Genomic DNA, 17,587 nt, shown 5'->3' with positions numbered 1-17,587 from the left:
CCTAGAAAGGTATTCGTCTCTGGAAGCCGAACCACTTCCCAAAAAATACTTCGAAGCTTGTTACTTTTCATATGGAAATTTCTCGAGGTACACAAAACTGACTCGGTCGTTTGATGTATGATTGGAAAGTTAATTTAATGTTTATTCAGGGCAAATAGGGTCTTATGGCCCATAAGTTATGGGAGGTTGGAAAAGCATCATATTTGATCGTAGATGCTTCCGAAACCTTTATAAGACTCGAAAAAACATGAAATTACCTTTCTAATGGCACTTCACAAGACCATGCACGTTTCGTGTACCTCGAGTTTTCAAATGAAAAGTGCATGTTTTCGGTCTGTGATCACCTCCCAGTGGCCACAGAAGCTTTGAAGATTTTTTCTCTAAAGTGGTTGTGGCTTCTAGGGACGAATGCCTTTCTAGGCACACATAAAAAAGTCCAATGGGAAATGCGCCCGATCTTATTTCGGTAGGTTTTTGAAAAGAATCCATCTTGTATGTTCACCCAAAAAAGGAGCTCATTAGCGTATCAACCTCTCGATTCCCTCTCGACAACCAGGAATAGTTGCCACACTACTAACGACGGAAAAATGTTCGTCCTGGCCCCTTGTTATTTGCTTTGGAACATTAGGCGAGTGCCCTTTGCGTCAAAGTCACTCAGCAGAATTCGAACGCAAGAACAGACAGGCGAAGCGAGCGGTCTAACTATTCATGGAACTGAGCAGTTACGTCATTTCAGTGTCGCACTTACTTTGCACTGACTCAAACCAACACACGGTAGATCTTTCAACAAGAAATTGGTTTTCTAATTTCCACTCTTAATGTGTGTGAAACGAATCTGGTTTCTTTACCACACAAAGTTGACACTTCTAGACCCTCTGGTTATGATTATCCCGAAACATTCGTCGTACAGTTTGGCACACTATGACTCTACGACTAATATGCACACAGGCTCTCTGTCTGTTGTGTACTAACAGAAATCTTTTCATCGAAAAATATTTGCCACGATCGGCAACAAAAAAGTTCGGTGGTCACAATACACGGCACAGACATGAGCGCCGCCGAAAATAAGCCGCCGATCAAGCCGCCGCCGGCCATTTTTGAGCAGGCCGCGCCGCAGCCGAGCCGGTGCCAAAAACACGGCTCAAGCCGGCTTGAAACGGCTGGAAAATGAAATAAAGATTTCGAAAGGTGAATGGGTGAAATAATTTTGAAAACCGAGATTCCTGTTGATCCTAAGCAGCTCAAGTACTTTTTGAATTTTTTTTACAAAATTAAGAAAATTTTGAAAATTTTCTTGAATTTTAATGAATTTTCCAGAATGGTATATTACGTCCTTGCTTCTAAGTTTGTTGTTTTGGCAAGTATGACCTTTGCGGAACGAGCCGAAGGCGCAGAATCAGTTAATTCACAAATTTGAGAAAACTTTATCGATCTTTGCGAATTTTCTCGATTTTTTTTCTTTTCAATTTTTACTTGATTTTCGTGAGCTTTCGATTTCTTCTCGAAAACCATTTTCTTAATGAGTTAAATGAGTGTACTGGAGCATGATTTTCCATTTAGTTCAAATTTTGAGGCAATAAAACTTGACGCGTTAGTGAACCTTAGACTTAGAGACTTGCTTGTAACAAGACCAGTTCCACTTGCACTTTGAACAACCTAATCTACCTACATTTTCGTTTTCCGTACAATTTCATTTTCATGCTTACTAGTTCATTTTCCATGAATTTATCTAAACGTTTTTATTTTGAAAAAAAGTTAAAAGGAACCTCCAGCCGAGCCGTTTTCAGCCGGCTCAAGCCGACTTTTTCGCCGCCGCCGAGAAATTTTTTTCGGCTAGCCGCCGCCGAGCAGTTTCAGCGGCAGTTTCAACAATGAAAATGTTAAAAAAAAAAAGATTTTATTTTCATGACGTCACGGCTTATATATAAAAGGAAACGGAAACAGAAACGGAAACAATATTTCCGGATTGCGTTGATCCTAAACTGGTACCATTCATTGACAACCATAATACACTTACAGGTACAATGTGACGAACAGCCAGGAACTGAACGAATAATGCAGAAAGGCCTGGGCTAGGTTTTGTGTTTTGCTTCTGAAAATATTTGGTTGGAACGCAGACCGAATGTCGGAGCTCAATAATGACACTGTGAATTCTCATATTCGCGATAGCATGATGTTGAGTATGGGACCCGCATTCGACAGAACGGTGGTGGCTTCTTTCAGTGAGATGCTGGTAAAATCGACGCCATCGATGTCCAGAATTTTGTCCATTTTCTTCAACAGACGGCTCGCAGCTGATGCATTGCTCACTTCCTCGACGAAAATTCCCTGCGAATAGAGACAGAATGTTGGACAAATCGTATCGCGACAGGTCAATCAGTTTGCGTACCTCATTTTGCAATTCGGTTAACTTGAACCCGATGTCCGACTCTTTCGGCAAACTTAATTGCATCTGAAAATCGTAAAATCGTGTTTAATCGACTCGCTCTTCCAATATTCGCCATAATTACGCTTACCACTTTGGGATTCTTGTGAACGCCAAACATCCACGGCTTCCCACTGCGTACGCTTTTCGAAATGTTCATAGTTCCGATGTCGTCGGTTCGTGCACCGAATTGCTTTCCATTCGTCTGATTCTGGTCTTCGTTCACATTTTTGTTCATCGTACTCTCAACGTCACCAATTACATCCTCTTCGTCCGCATCGCTTTCCCGATTCTCATTCGAATCCGTTCCGTTCGACGGCCGTGTTTGCATTCCATTTTCATTGCTATCATTGCAACCGTTGTACCCATTATCGTGACCGTTCGTCACGCTCGACACATCGTGCGCATCTCCATTGTTCAACGTTTTATTGCGGAACGATTCGTACAGCATGAGATCGTTGGGCGTCATTCTCGTGAAATTTTTGGCATAAACGTAGGGTGGCGGTTTCATTGCGATGGACGATGGACGATTGGTTTCAAGGTGCGTTGGTAATTTGGCTAGACCGTTGCTATTCGCTGGTATGCGGCTCGGCCAGGTTGGCTCTTGTGGCTGATTGTTTTTCGTGTAGTAAATGGGTTCCATGGCACGTTGAACGTGATAATGATGATCCGGTTGAAGCGAATGCTGAAGTTGCATGGGATACATCACGTATCCTTGGTGATGATGTGGCTGTGGATGGTCAATCGGACTGTTTGTGGTGATAAAGCATTGCGGTGAACGAGGTAGATGACACGGCTGATAATTCACATTTAGCGGATCCGCATCGGACACGTTAAAGTTCTCACTAATTAAGGAATTGGTCACACTTGTGCGCAGACCGGATGGAAGTTCTTTGACGGCATATTGCTGATCGAATTGATTGGACAGTGATAAAGTGGATTCGCATTTAGAATTGGACGGATGTGGTGCATACAGATTGTTACAGTGGTTGATGTTCTCGTAGTTTGTGATTGGCATCGGTTGTGGTGGCGGTTTTTGAACGTAGAAATAATCGGAGGCTTGTGCGCCACCATCGATCTCATCAGTTTGCAACGATGGTGATTGTAGCATTAATTGAATGTCGGCTGGATTTGTGTACGGTGGATGCGATTGGTTGAGCAATGGCTCTTCTTCGATTCCACAATAATTGCCATTCGAATTCAATTTCATCGATGGATTGGTGGTGACCAGAGCTTCTTTGATTTCGACGGACGTTTCTGGATTTTTAGTTTCCTGCGAAAGATTGCCGGCGAAATGTCAGCTGACAAAATGGAGACACGAGAGCAATTTCGACAATGCCTTACCTGAATCCCGTCGGCATGATCGTACTCTGTGAAATTGGTTTTGTGCACATTTTTCGCATATTTGGCCAATACGCGCAACTCTTTCGGATACGGAGTTGGCGACCGCATCAGACGACCATTTTGTTCCACAGTCACAACCGGATCCGATGCGAAACAGATGCGCCTTTTACCCATCATTGAATCGATCATAGCTGCTTGATGGGCAGTATGAGTGGGCGTAACGATTTCGTTGTCGTCCTTGTCATCCGGTGATTCTGAAAGTAGTTCAAGCATTTTTAGATCACAATTGAATAACACTATGAAGTGATTGGACTTAGTAGTCCAACTAAATAAGAAACAAATGTGGTCAAGATGACAAAGGTGGTCAAGATGACAAAGGTGGTCAAGATGACAAAGGTGGTCAAGAAGACAAAGGTGGTCAAGATGCCAAAGATGGTCAAGATGACAAAGGTGGTCAAGATGACAAGGGTGGTCAAGATGACAAAGGTGGTCAAGATGACAAAATGGTCAGGATGACAAAGGTGGTCAAGATAACAAATGTGGTCAAGATGACAAAGGTGGTCAAGAAGACAAAGGTGGTCAAGATGCCAAAGATGGTCAAGATGACAAAGGTGGTCAAGATGACAAAGGTGGTCAAGATGACAAGGGTGGTCAAGATGACAAAGGTGGTCAAGATGACAAAGGTGGTCAAGATGATAAAGGTGGTCAAGATGACAAAGATGGTCAAGATGACAAAGATGGTCAAGATGACAAAGGTGGTCAAGATGACAAAGGTGGTCAAGATGACAAAGGTGGTCAAGATGACAAAGGTGGTCAGGATGACAATGGTGGTCAAGATGACAAAGGTGGTCAAGATGACAAAGGTGGTCAAGATGACAAAGGTGGTCAAGATGACAAAGGTAATCAAGATGACAAAGGTGGTCAAGAAGACAAAGGTGGTCAAGATGACAAAGGTGGTCAAGATGACAAGGGTGGTCAAGATGACAAGGGTGGTCAAGATGACACACGACGGCAAACTGGTCGACAACTCGATAAAGTACAAGCAATGGATCGATGGTACAAGTCGATAGCAATAAGTCATCATTAAGTTGGTTTCGATGGTTAAAGTTTCAAGTAAGAGTAAATTCATAGAATTTTCCAATTGGGTGATTAGTGAAGTGATTAGACTTAGTAGTCTAACACGCCTGGCTCAATATCAACAAATGATGTGGAAATCGAGAAAAACACTCACCGCGGTTCATTGACGAGGCGACATTTTGAGGCAGCAAGTAACACGTTAAATGTACAATTTGTCCGGCGCCGAATTCCTTTTGCAACGGCATCAACGGCTGACCTTGATTGTCTGATATCCACAGAGCCGATAATTGGGTCAAATTCAACAGCGACACTGGCAAATAAGTTAGAAAATTGTTGACCACATTGATGACCTTCAAATTCAACAAATGACCGATGTCCTGTGGAATGCTCGTCAGTTTGTTGCCGCGTACACTCAATATCGTCAAATTGATGCAGCTGCATATTTCATTGGGCAGGTTGCGCAGGAAATTTTCGTCGGCCGTTAAAAAGCGTAGTTTTCGCAATAAGCCAATGGACTGTGGCAACCGGAACAGGTCGTTGTGACTGACCATTAGCTCCTCCAAACATTCCAGTTGCGATATCGAATCGGGTAACTCTTGCAATTGATTTTCGTCGACCTTCAGTGCGATTAGACTCTTCATGTCACCGAGGGCCGGCGGCAATTGCTCCAATTCGTTCGACGAGACGCTTAGCTCCTGCAACTTGGACCAATTGCAGCACTCGTTCGGTAATTGTGTTAGCAAATTGTTGGACGCTTCGAAATGGACCAATTTCCGTAGATTGTCGACATTGGATGATATCCGCCGGATGCGATTGTTGTCGATCCACAATTCGGTCAAATTGACTAGTTGACCGATTACTTCAGGCTGGCAATTCAAGGCAAATGAGTATGTTCCTCAACAACAAAAATGAAATTTGAGAACTTACCAGTTCAGTGAACTCATTGTTTCCGATGTCGATGCGCGATAAGTTCACCAGCCTTGCAATGGATTTGGGCAAGGTCATCAAATTATTGTCACGCAATTCCAGTATCCGGAGATTGGTCAATCGGCCGAAATTAGCTGGTAGAAATTCCAGAAATGTATCGTTCAGGTACAGTTCCTGCAGCGCTATCAAACTAGTGATAGCATCCGGCAAACGTTCCAGGCTGTTTACGCTCAAATCCAATCGAACTAAGTGTTTGCACGATTTTATTTGTTCGGCAACCGTTGTCAGTGCTGTAAACAATTAATGATAAAATCGACAGATTCGAATGCAGAGAAACAATTCGCTTCTTTACCGTTGCGCGACAAATTGATGCTTTGCAAATTGATCAGTGAACCGATGGCTGGTGGAATTTCTCCGATTTCATTGTCGTTCAGATACAGGCGCTTGAGTTCGTGGCAATAAAATAGTTGCCTTGGTAGATCGTTTATCTGGAAGCAGAAAGTTCAAAATCATTTTTTATGAAAGAGAACCAATTTCCGGTGAGGGTGCCCAATTCAGACGTTGACGTTAGGTTTGAAGTGGATGGAATGGATTCTTTTACCGTCTAGTGTGTTGCATTGGGAGAGGCGACATTTCTACACGGTCAACATCGTCAGTAACGTGTAGAAATGCCCCACCACCTAACATTGCCTACGGTTAAATACAAACACTTGTACTGGGTTAAGTGAGTCGTGCATTTGTTCTATGTATGTGACTTTCATCTTTGCGCTCTCAGGCGGACCCGAGTATGTCTAGTGTTAAGCTAGGCGTGTCACATAGGGCGTATCGAATTTTGCGAATTTTAAGGTCCGCGACAGCCTGTAGAAAACGTAGATCATCGAAAACTGTGACCGGGCATATGGTTGATGGATCGAGGGAAGCCCAAGAAGAAGTCTCCCTGGACGACTTTAACTTTCCGATGGTCATAATTCGGGAAGTTGAGAATATTTTTGAAAACAATGTTCTAGCGGAATGTAGAACGGTGAAAACTTTACAAAACTGCTGAAGAAGCCGATGGTCCAAAAGGTGTCTCTGCCGAGATTGTTTGACATCGAAAATTTGACCTTTTGGTTTTTGACTTATATTTCCTGAGAGACAAATGATTATGTTTAGCTTGTGGTATGAGGTGGTAGAGAAGGTCAAGCACTACCAGTACACTAGGCATGTCCCGGGCGGCAATTCAACTGAAACCACTTTTTCCAAATTTTTGAATGGACTTTTTAAGAGTACCCACGTCACCCGCGAAGCCAGTGAAAACACTGCAACTGAGTCGAGGACACCTTGGCCAGTAAGTATACATAATATTCCATGACAGTAGCTAAAATCTTTCACATAATATTTGTGAATTGCCGCCCGGGATATGCCTAGTGTCACATCCGTGGTATCAGTTTGATCGAGTATTAATACGCGGTCCGATAAATTCAACATTCTAGACCAAATTTGATTTAAGTGGATCAATAAAACCATTCCGAACCGACGGGCAATAATTACTCATGATACCTCTGATAGGTTCATTCATCATTTGAAAGCAAAAAAAATCAATTTTCTATCGATCGAATTGGACTGCCGAATGTACATCCGATCCAAGTACCTGGGTCATAAAACGAATATTTTTCAAAAGTGACAACATTAAACATTGATCGTCACACACGGTACACCGAATGATGTTAGTGCCGATAACACAATCGTTCGCTGTCTATCAGTGGTTATAAAACACATTGAAGACGAGATGTCATGTGATCCCGGAAAATTTCACCGTTCACAGACGACAAGCATGTCATTAGGATGGTTGTCGAATATGTTACTTGAATTGATTGAAATATTTGCACCTGATTGCCAGAGAATCTCTTTTAATTCGTTTGCTTTGGCATTTGACAAAACCTTTGGCATATAAAACGACATTGCCCCGACCTCATAGATCACTTTTGTCGCCGTTGTCGTTAACAGATGAGCAATTCGCATATTTTGCGTATGAATACGTCCTGCAACTGACAAACTTACCCGATTCGAGTCAAGGTGCAGCTCCTCCAGTGTGCGCTCGTACTGGAAAACATCTGGTGGTACATCGTACAAAAGACAGTGAGAAAAGTCTAATGTCAGCACATCGTCCGGATTCTTAAGATTTATACAATTGAAGCATGTCCACCATGGCATTGTTGTGGACAGTGGGACGAAGAATCAGAAAGCACACCCAAAAAAAAAAAACGTCGCCGTTCGTGCGGTCAATTTAGTCGTTTGATCAATAGAATACTGTTTGTCGAATTGATGATTTTGATGATTATCGATTGATTTGTTAGGCCTGTGGAAGGAATGAGAAACGGATTCAATTTAAAAAAAAAAACGAAAAACATTTACTCTGTGGACACTCATCCCATAGATGGGTCGTCGATTGACTTGTGTGCTAAACTTTTCTGTTTCGTCATTCACTTACGTTTCAGTTATAATTGCAATGAACTACATGTTTGACAATAAATTTAATTAAATTTCCAACGATCATCTCACTTGCTACAAAGAAATTTTATTTTCACTTTGTGTTTATCGCGTCATTTTTTGTGATTGAAATTTATGGTATTGTTCTCGTATTGTTATTTTTCTTTGATGGGAACTGTCATGATTGACGTTCGCGATTCTATTACTACTTCATGAATGGGACGGTAGGTGGTTCTATGTTGTGAATGCTCATGATGCTCATACTTTACAGAAAAGAAAAAGAAATTTGAATTGGGTCGCACTTTATTCGATTCAAAATTGCAAATTTCGGAAAATCTCGTTTTAGTATCGACGTTACAGTACTGCATTCGTTCAAGTGTCCTGCCCGTCCTGCCTGAAAATATAGCCAGAATCGGTCTAAGCAAAAGAAAATCGAAAGAAATTAAAATTTTAAAAAAGGTATTTAGACTGTAATGGTTATGCAACTCAGCATAAAACTGCGAACTTTACTCTTGATTTACATAGCAATGTACAGTTAGCGAAAACATTTTTACGTGTCTTGAGCCAATTCCAATTGTACTATATTGCAATGAAAGTATAAACCAGGTATGGTCTGTTCATACAAACCGGAGGACATAGCGATTTCATATAAACGAACTCACCTTTCATAAGAGGTGAGTTTCTTTATATGAAATCGCTATGTCCTCCGCTCCATACAAAGTTTGACATTCGACCATACCTTGTGTTGACGTTCATTGCTATATTGTACTATTTCAATAGAGAAAAATTAGCAGCAAATGCAAGTTTGACATCATAGTAACTACAATGCGAAAAGAACTGAAAACTAGAGACATTTTTCGTTATCTAAATCAGTTATAGAGGTAGTCTACCTAGAGAAATTATGAAATTCATTGAAAAATTTTATCACACACACCACTAACACGAAAACGTCAACTTTGCTTTGTTTGACGTTATTAGTCCATTTACTTTTGACATTAAATAGTCGTGGAATGCCTCCAAATAAATTTCTAAAAATCTAGAATTCAGTTTTGGAAATTTATTTGGAGGCATTCCTAGACTATTTAAGTAAAGTCCAGGGTGCCGAAAGTTGGCAAGCCGCAATTAATTTCAATGTGTTGAGAGTCCCTTTTTACAATGAACGTCAACACAAGGTATGGTCGAATGTCAAACTTTGTATGGAACGGAGGACATAGCGATTTCATATAAAGAAACTCACCTCCCATGAGAGGTGAGTTTGTTTATATGAAATCGCTATGTCCTCCGGTTTGTATGAATAGACCATACCTGGTTTATACTTTCATTGCCTTTTTACAATAAAACTACAAACCAGGTATCATGCCCGCACGTTAGTTAGCGGGCGTGACGCAAGTCCACTACCAAAAATGTTTAAAAAAAAAAAATTTTGGGGACGGCGGAGCATATTTACAGCAACTTTTTGACTTCTCACCCTTAACTCCAACTAAGTCCTATTTTCATAGCCATGGTTACCTCAACATCTGCCACTTTGTGACGCAATTTTTTTTTTGGTAAAATTTTCTTTCTGAAACTTTTTGGGTCACTTTTCTGTTGATAAAACGTTTGCGTACAGGCGCAGAATGCGTCACCCTCAGCGATATCAGTTATTTTGTAAGTAAGATAAAGGACTTGCGTCACATTTACCTTTCTGGGTTTTTTGGGGGTGGTCTGTCCATACAAAATTTTCATTGAAAGGTGAGTTCCTATAGAATACACTTTCATTGCCTGTTTGTACACGAAGCTGTCACATTTAAAGATATGATTTTTCATTTTAATTTGTCAGTTTTTTCTATTGAGAGGGCGAGAGGGCCCTTGAAGTCAGCAGTTATGCTAAAAAAACAGACTCTCAGTGCTTCGTCTATTAACAGAATTAGCATTAAGAGCATTCATTGGTTGTAGGCGGTTTTTCAGAAGAATCCCTCATTATGATGCTGAGTTGCATTCTTCTTCTTCTTCTACTTTTTCAGCCTGTTTCTATCCACTGCTGGATGTAGGCCTCTCCAACTTCTTTCCATTTCGTACGATCCATTGCCATTTGCTGCCATTTTGTACCTGCAATATTCTTAATTCCGTTTGTCCATCTCTCTGGTGGTCTACCTATAGCTCGTCGTTTATATGGTCGCCAGTTCATGATCTTTTTGGTCCAACGTTCGTCTGTCCTTCTTGCAATATGTCCCGCCCAGCTCCATTTCAGAGATGCTATTCTTTCCATGACATCAACGACCCTGGTTTGTTGTCGAATCCATTGATTCGTCATTCTGTCTCTGAGTGTTATTCCAACCATACTCCGTTCCATGGCTCTTTGTGTCACTCTCAACTTATCTTCGGATGCTTTCGTTAAAGTTAACGTTTCCGCTCCATAAGTGAGCGCTGGAAGGACACAAGTGTCGAAAACTTTGCGTTTCAGACTATCGCCCCGATGTTGGTCATGACTTTTGTTTTCAATAAGTTCATATTGAGGCCAACTTTGCTTGCCTCTTCACTTAACTGTTGTAGCATAAGCTGAGCCTGACCTAGATTCGCTGCTATCGGTACAATGTCATCAGCGAAGCGGAGATTGCTCAGGTACTCTCCATTTATCTTAATTCCCATTTTACTCCAGTTTAACTTCCTAAAAACACTCTGCAGAATCGCCGTGAATAATTTCGGATGAGTTGCATAAATACTAGTTATTAATGTAATCGTATGCTGGTATTTTATCACACTAGATGTCGATTGTCAAGCCTTTTTGCAACTGACACTTTGTTTTGGTTTAATGATGAAACAAATTGATGTGATTCTGTCGTTGATAAAAACGGTTATTCAAGCGACGCATGGATGAAAAATTATGTGTTCACCTCGGGGAGAAATAGAAAATGCCATCTCGAGGGAGGAATTGCGACTTTCTATCTTGTTGGAATTTCCTACTTGCTTCCCAACGTACAAAAGTAACCATTCTATGTTGCCATTGCAAATAGATAAGATAGATCGAGTATATAACGAAACAAGCAAAAGTCGAAAAGACGCTCGGAAAGCCCCAAGTTTCATAACTTTGCGAAAGCCGACCGCTCGATGGCTCATGCCACTCCGTTCTGCTCACACTCCATCAAACTTTGACGTTAATTTTTATTATTGCATTCATCCTGCTTTGTTGACTTGGTTCCACTCAAATATTTTGTTTTCTTTTCTCTTTATATTTATGAAATTCCGATGCGTAAGTGATGTTAATAATTGGTCATAAGATCGAAGCAGATTCGTTAAGATCACAGTGAACAAGTGTGTACATACAACCGTTAATGGTTCCGTCAAAGTAGAAATTAATTGCAAACGAAAATAGTTGCACAATTTGTCATACAGTATAGGTACAATAAAATACGCAGGGGGGCCGAAAGACCCAAAATCTATCCGTTTCTCCGAAATTTGTTTTGTCCATTTGAACGATGGATATTGTCGATATTGATAAGGTTCTGGACGATTTTGAATTGAACGAAGACAATGATCGCAACAACGATCGTAGCGATCAATTGAGGCAGCCAATACAAGTTGACAAATTGACCGCATCGATTCCACAGCGAAACCATCAACAGAGCAGTTCGCCCGTTCCCAGCAAACAGTTCGTCAACGCAAAAACGGACATCTCGACTAAACAGAATTTTTCCACAAACCTTACAAAACCGACGGTATCGAATGTGTTCCACAGTTTAAACGAGTACGTGAACGCGGGTGTTGATTCTAAAACGCCACAATATGTAGAGGAACAATCAGATGATGTTGGCGTTACATCGGATGAACTAACCACATCCACATCGTCAATGTCACCGAATTCGGAGTCGAAAATTAAATTAGTGTACGAAAAGTCTTTGTTATCGGGTTCGTTAAACGACTCCGTTGCTCTGATGACAACATCGTCATCGTCATCATCATCGACTGAATCATCAACAACAGACTTATCGCCGAGATCGATTACATCGTCCGTATCGCTGATAAGAAACAGTCCATCGTTGACAAATGATGATGAGGTAGGCAAAGACCATGGCTATCAAATGAATGACACTACCGACCTATCACGTGTGCCAAAGACGAAAGCCGAAACTAACGATGAACAGATTGGATTTTCATCTGTGTCGTCAATGTGCCTCAACGAACAAGTCGAACATGCCTCATCATCCCATAGCAGTTACAGTCAGGATGTCATCAGCAACGAAAGTGAAAGTTCATCTCTATCGCCGTTGAATCCACCAGAAGAGCCGAATGACGGTCAAATCCATGAAGAAATTAAAGTCGTTGAAAACGAGCCGAATCAGACCGTTCCCAGTTCGCTGATGCCAACAAAGCCGATTGGATTCGAATCTACCATGGATGACGTATCTGATACGGAACTAGAAAGCTATTTGCAAGAACTGGAACTGGAGCCTGTCCTGAACGATGCGTTGGCAAATTGTGAAAATGTAGCGACTGAGGACGCAGCTGCACAAAGTGAGAAAACAATCGAAACGGGACCAAATCGTGTGGCAGACGATAGCGTCGAGGATCGAAATCAACCGAATGCCGATAGCTTTTCGCAGGCTTCGACTGTTGAATTTGCAGATACTCGGCTGCATAGCGATTTCGAGCAATCACCGGTGGTCGACAATGTACGCGTGGAACAGGCCGAAGAAATTGATGTCCAAGAAGATTTGTCAGAAGCTGAGGCAGCAGTAGAAGGTCCATCTCCGTATGAGAAACCATTGCAACGACCGAATTCTCTTGATTTGGCGGTAAAAGTTGTCGTGGAAAATGAATGTCATGCAGATGAGGCTGATCAAACACCGACCGAACAGGTATGGATACAAGTGCCGGCCGAGGAACTCCGTCCGATATTCAATTGAAATAAAATTATTTTACAGGCGCCACCACCACCACCACCAATGGAGTCATCCTTTTCCGCTGATATCAGTAATACGACATCGACGTCAAGTTCTGAAGACTTTGGAGCATCATCGATCAGCGCATCGTCAACGCAACCAACAACAAGTCAACTCGGCAAAGTTCAGCCATACTGGATTCCCGACAATGTTACCAGCACCTGTATGCAATGCCAGATAAAGTTTTCGTTAATCAAACGACGTCATCACTGTCGCGCCTGCGGTCAAGTACTGTGTTCGGCTTGTTGTTCACTGCGAGCGAAATTAGAGTATATGGGAGACGTGGAGGCGCGAGTCTGCACTGCATGCGAACGAAAACTGAACAGAGACGATGCATTCAATTCACCGGACGATCCGTATCAATCATCGGATCGGCCATCAATTCCACCTAATCCCAATAATCCAATGGAATATTGCTCGGTCATTCCGCCGCACCAGCAGGTGGCACAATCTTCGCAGGCATCGCCAATATCGGTAATGGTGCCCGTTGGAGTGTTGAAACGTGAAGGTGCTCGTGGTCCGAGAAAGGATAAAAATGTCATGTTTAGCGACGGGATACGACCTGGTTGTGATCTAACGGATTTGGACAACTGGGACAAATGTAATTCGACTGAAAGTGGGTCCAAGAAGTCTAGCAAACGCGTTTCCACGCCAATCGGTACGTTGCACCCATTTTTCTTCAACACGCTGTTCATTGCACTGACGCATTCTCTTTCAGGTGAACGACCCAAGAATAAAATAAAATTGAAATTACCGCCGATCGACCAGTCAAATGACTCGTTCATCCCGAGCGAGGCAAACGCTCTGCCTCCAATTTACACCGCAACACGCACCGATTTTCAGTTCAGCGATGCGATAAACGACGGTCATCTGATTGAAACACTCCACAATGAGACTCTAACATTCGCCGTGCAACGTAACTTTTATGTGTTGGTGCGGATTGTGAAACGTAAGGCGCACAAATCCGTCCGTCCTTCGATTCCGAAACATTAACGAGTCGTTCCCCTTTCAGTGACTTGCTGCATGAACAAAACGGTCATCAATTTTACCACAAAGGGAATGCACCATGTAAACCAGGACGAGATCGTAATTTTGCTGGAAATGGACGATTCGAATTGTCTTCCCAAAGATATTTTCCTGCATTTGAACGAAATCTATCGCGATGCCAAAAACGGTGAGTGTTGCTTGTATGGTCGATCGACACCATTGTTCGGAACGCCGCTTTCGTTACAGGAACAACAATCGGTGAGCTCGGCTTTTCTATGCCCAGCCACGGAAACTTTCTCGGTTCCAAGGAGCACGGTGGCTTTCTGTACATTCGTACGACCTTCCAATGCCTTGAAAATGTAAACGTTCCCGAAAATCCATTCCTCGTCGCAATTTTGATTCATCGGTGGGAAGTGCCGTGGGCGAAAATATTCCCGTTGCGGCTGATGTTGCGTCTGGGTGCACTGCATCGATATTATCCCAGTCCTCATGTATCCGTTCGTGGACGCAATTCGGTCTATGCCGAAATAGCTCAAACGATCATCAATTTCCTGGCCGATTTCCGTACATATTCGTACACACTGCCAACGATCCATGGAATGTACATACACATGGAGGAGCGCACCACTAGCATGCTGATTCCACGGTTTGTTATTTGTGTTAAATATCAGGCGAACGAAATTCATCTCTTTGTGTTTTTGCGTCAAAGGAATCGGTACGACGAGGTCATGAAGGCTATGAACAATTCCAGTGAATACATTCTAGCGTTAGCGGGAAACTTCTCCGAGAAAGCGGACGGTCACTTAGTCTGTTTCCAAAACACTGAATCTGGCTGCACAGAAACGCGCACCTATTCTACACAAGCAGTCAATATCCAAGGGCGGACCAGAAAGGGTAAGTGATTCCGTTGCACGGTACAATCTGTTCGATTCGTCGAGAACTTGATTGACTCAATTTTGCAGTTACCGGCGCAAGTTTCCTTGTGTTAAACGGTGCACTGAAGTCAGCTAGTGGCCTGTCCGGTAAATGTAGCATCGTCGAAGACGGTCTCATGGTGCAAATACTGCCGAGCAAAATGATTGCCGTGCAAAAGGCACTACGCGAAGCCGAAGACTTTGAGATATTGTGTGGACCGGTAGACGGTGATAATACACAAACGGAAATTGTGTCTGTAAAGTGGGTGGAAAATGATACTGAATTCAACAAGGGGTAAGCGCATTATATCCACCGTGACTGTGAAGCCGGCAAGATTTGACTTTGGTTTTCGTTTTCTGTAGTGTTGTGTCGCCAATCGACGATAAGTCCATGAAGGGAATCCGAAGCATCAAAGTGCATCGAGGATACGAACTGGCTAGCACGAATCATATCATTCGATGGACGGAAGTGTTTATCATTCAGGTGAGTTCGTCAAATCGGCCATTTAAATCACCGTTCGTTCACCATTCGAATCAAAATAAATCCTTTCAGAGCGATGAAGACTCACAATACGGCAAAGATCCAACGGATGTCACCAAACTGTCCGAACAGATAGCGAAGAGTGTGTCGAAAGCGCTGCTTTCGTACTTGGATCTACTTGTAACCAGTGGTTTCGTCAAAATAGGGCTTAGAGCAACGCTTCACACTGAAAACGTAAGTTCTGTTTGTTAGTCCCATTGTTAGCCCCTAAGTGTGTGTGTGTGTCGAGTCGATACGTGGACTGATTTGTCATTGACAATTTGTCAAATGTGATTAGGTGTGCTACGAAGCTGGCAGTCTACATACCAAACTGGGAACGCTGTACATGAAAGCCTTGGACAACGAACTCATTCCGGTGCTGCACAGTCAAGCGACCAATCTCAGCTTGGAAACGCCTATCGTTCTTGAATTGATTTTTCATATTCTCGACGACTAAGTCTGTTTCGGCGACAGCCGTTTATTTTCCGAGAATGTCAGCCGGTGTTCGTCTCATCCAAAAAATCTGTAATTTATTTTAGTCACCCGGGGTAATGCTAATACTGTTGTCGTTCAATGATCAATGTTCTGAGGGATTGTCCAATGTTTAAAGTTTAAAATAAAAGTGAAGCAAAGTGAACGCGCGATTTGTTTGCAGCTAAACTTACTGCCATAGTCATCTGCTAGTCGCCAACAACAAGATACTCAACGAACTAGAAGATTTAACCTGTTACAGATGGCTGTCATCTGTTGTCGACAACGACAGCAATAATAAACGACAAGATCTGATTAATGAGATCTTATATAGCAAAAAGCATGTTCAAAACAAATGAAGTAAAAGATTTCTGAAATCAATCTCTGAAAATCTTCGATCAAATGAAGTAATAGATCAACAGTAAAACTGTTAATATGCTTGCCGTCTGTGACAGGTTAATCAATTTGTTGCGCTAGTCGTTTCCGAATGGTTTTGTCATTGTTGTCATAGATCAAGAGCCTGTGTGGACATAAGTATTTGATTTAGAGCGCTAGTAGTGGCCTTACAAAGGTAGCCCTGGTCAATGCTCTTTCAAGTCAACGCTGATTATTGAGTTTTTTCCAATCTTCCAGTTTTCATAGGATTAAGAAACCTCGTTTATCACTGTGATCGTCTGACATCGTTTATTTTTCTCGGTCGTTTCCTCCTAGAGACTTTATTGCCGAAAATCGTTTCACAGTTTGTATTTTTAAAGGAAGGGCTGATATTTGTAGAAAATCCTTTCGTCAGAAAATCTCTAAAATTGAAGAAAATCCTTCACTCACGTGGGGTTGAACAAAACTTAAATAGAGTCGCGACACCACCTCTGATTTTTCTTCATGTTCTTATTGAGGGACTCGAGTACTATCGGGAACCACATTCAAGTCGCGGATGCATCCAGCCGTTTTGGAGAACCGGCACCCATGGCCGTGCGGGACCGACGAGTCAATTTGAATACAGATCGTTATAGCAACGGATAGAGGGACTAATTCTAAGCTAATTAGTGTTAAAATGGCTTCCCTCGACAACCTGACCACGTAGCCACAGCCAGCTAAAGACGAAATTTTGACATTTTTGAATTTTTGGCGATATTGGTAGAGGATTTCATGCTCTATTAAACGCCGAGAATGGATTTTACAAAGTTTGTCTGAATTGTACAATATTTGAATAAGTTTATTTTTCACCATCCTCGGCGAAACTTGGACTCCTCTGTAATACACAGTTTGACCCTGTCTGCAACAAAACAATAATGCCTGATCAGCCTGCAGTCTAAGCTTTACAACGATACCACACTTGCCGTACTAAGCCTTACAACAAGTATCTGTTACGACATTTTGTTTGCAGCAAGGTCACTCTACGACGAAATTTTCAATTGCTGCAGACAGGTTCAAACTGTGTATTACAGAGGAGTCCAAGTTTCGCCGAGGATGGTGAAAATAAACTTTTTCAAATATTGTACAATTCAGACAAATTTTGTAAAATCCATTCTCGGCG

The 17,587-nt window shown here is 42.2% G+C and overlaps 2 protein-coding genes across 2 annotated transcripts; one reads left to right on the top strand and one right to left on the bottom strand.

The window, feature by feature from the left end:
* Nucleotides 1-1,880: 1,880 nt before the first annotated feature.
* On the bottom strand, nucleotides 1,881-8,424 carry LOC119083599 (protein lap1). Its single transcript, XM_037193335.1, has 9 exons — nucleotides 8,244-8,424; nucleotides 7,814-8,111; nucleotides 6,126-6,261; nucleotides 5,774-6,063; nucleotides 5,001-5,712; nucleotides 3,770-4,023; nucleotides 2,517-3,698; nucleotides 2,390-2,452; nucleotides 1,881-2,328 (listed from the first exon to the last, which is right to left on the bottom strand). The coding sequence occupies exons 2-9, from the start codon at nucleotides 7,964-7,966 to the stop codon at nucleotides 2,155-2,157; spliced, it is 2,964 nt and encodes a 987-aa protein (XP_037049230.1). The 5' UTR covers nucleotides 7,967-8,111; nucleotides 8,244-8,424; the 3' UTR covers nucleotides 1,881-2,154.
* Nucleotides 8,425-11,386: 2,962 nt separating this feature from the next.
* LOC119083563 (zinc finger FYVE domain-containing protein 9) lies at nucleotides 11,387-16,219 on the top strand. Its single transcript, XM_037193287.1, has 11 exons — nucleotides 11,387-11,880; nucleotides 11,938-13,077; nucleotides 13,144-13,819; nucleotides 13,880-14,110; nucleotides 14,174-14,335; nucleotides 14,395-14,794; nucleotides 14,858-15,042; nucleotides 15,111-15,357; nucleotides 15,426-15,546; nucleotides 15,616-15,777; nucleotides 15,881-16,219. Exons 1-11 carry the CDS (start codon nucleotides 11,698-11,700, stop codon nucleotides 16,037-16,039), a joined length of 3,666 nt encoding a protein of 1,221 aa, XP_037049182.1. The 5' UTR covers nucleotides 11,387-11,697; the 3' UTR covers nucleotides 16,040-16,219.
* Nucleotides 16,220-17,587: the final 1,368 nt, after the last annotated feature.

The sequence above is a fragment of the Bradysia coprophila genome, unplaced genomic scaffold (genome assembly GCF_014529535.1).
Source record: "Bradysia coprophila strain Holo2 unplaced genomic scaffold, BU_Bcop_v1 contig_70, whole genome shotgun sequence".
NCBI lineage: Eukaryota > Metazoa > Arthropoda > Insecta > Diptera > Sciaridae > Bradysia > Bradysia coprophila.
Note: the sequence above shows the minus strand (reverse complement) of the source record. Positions and strands in the feature narration are given on the sequence as shown.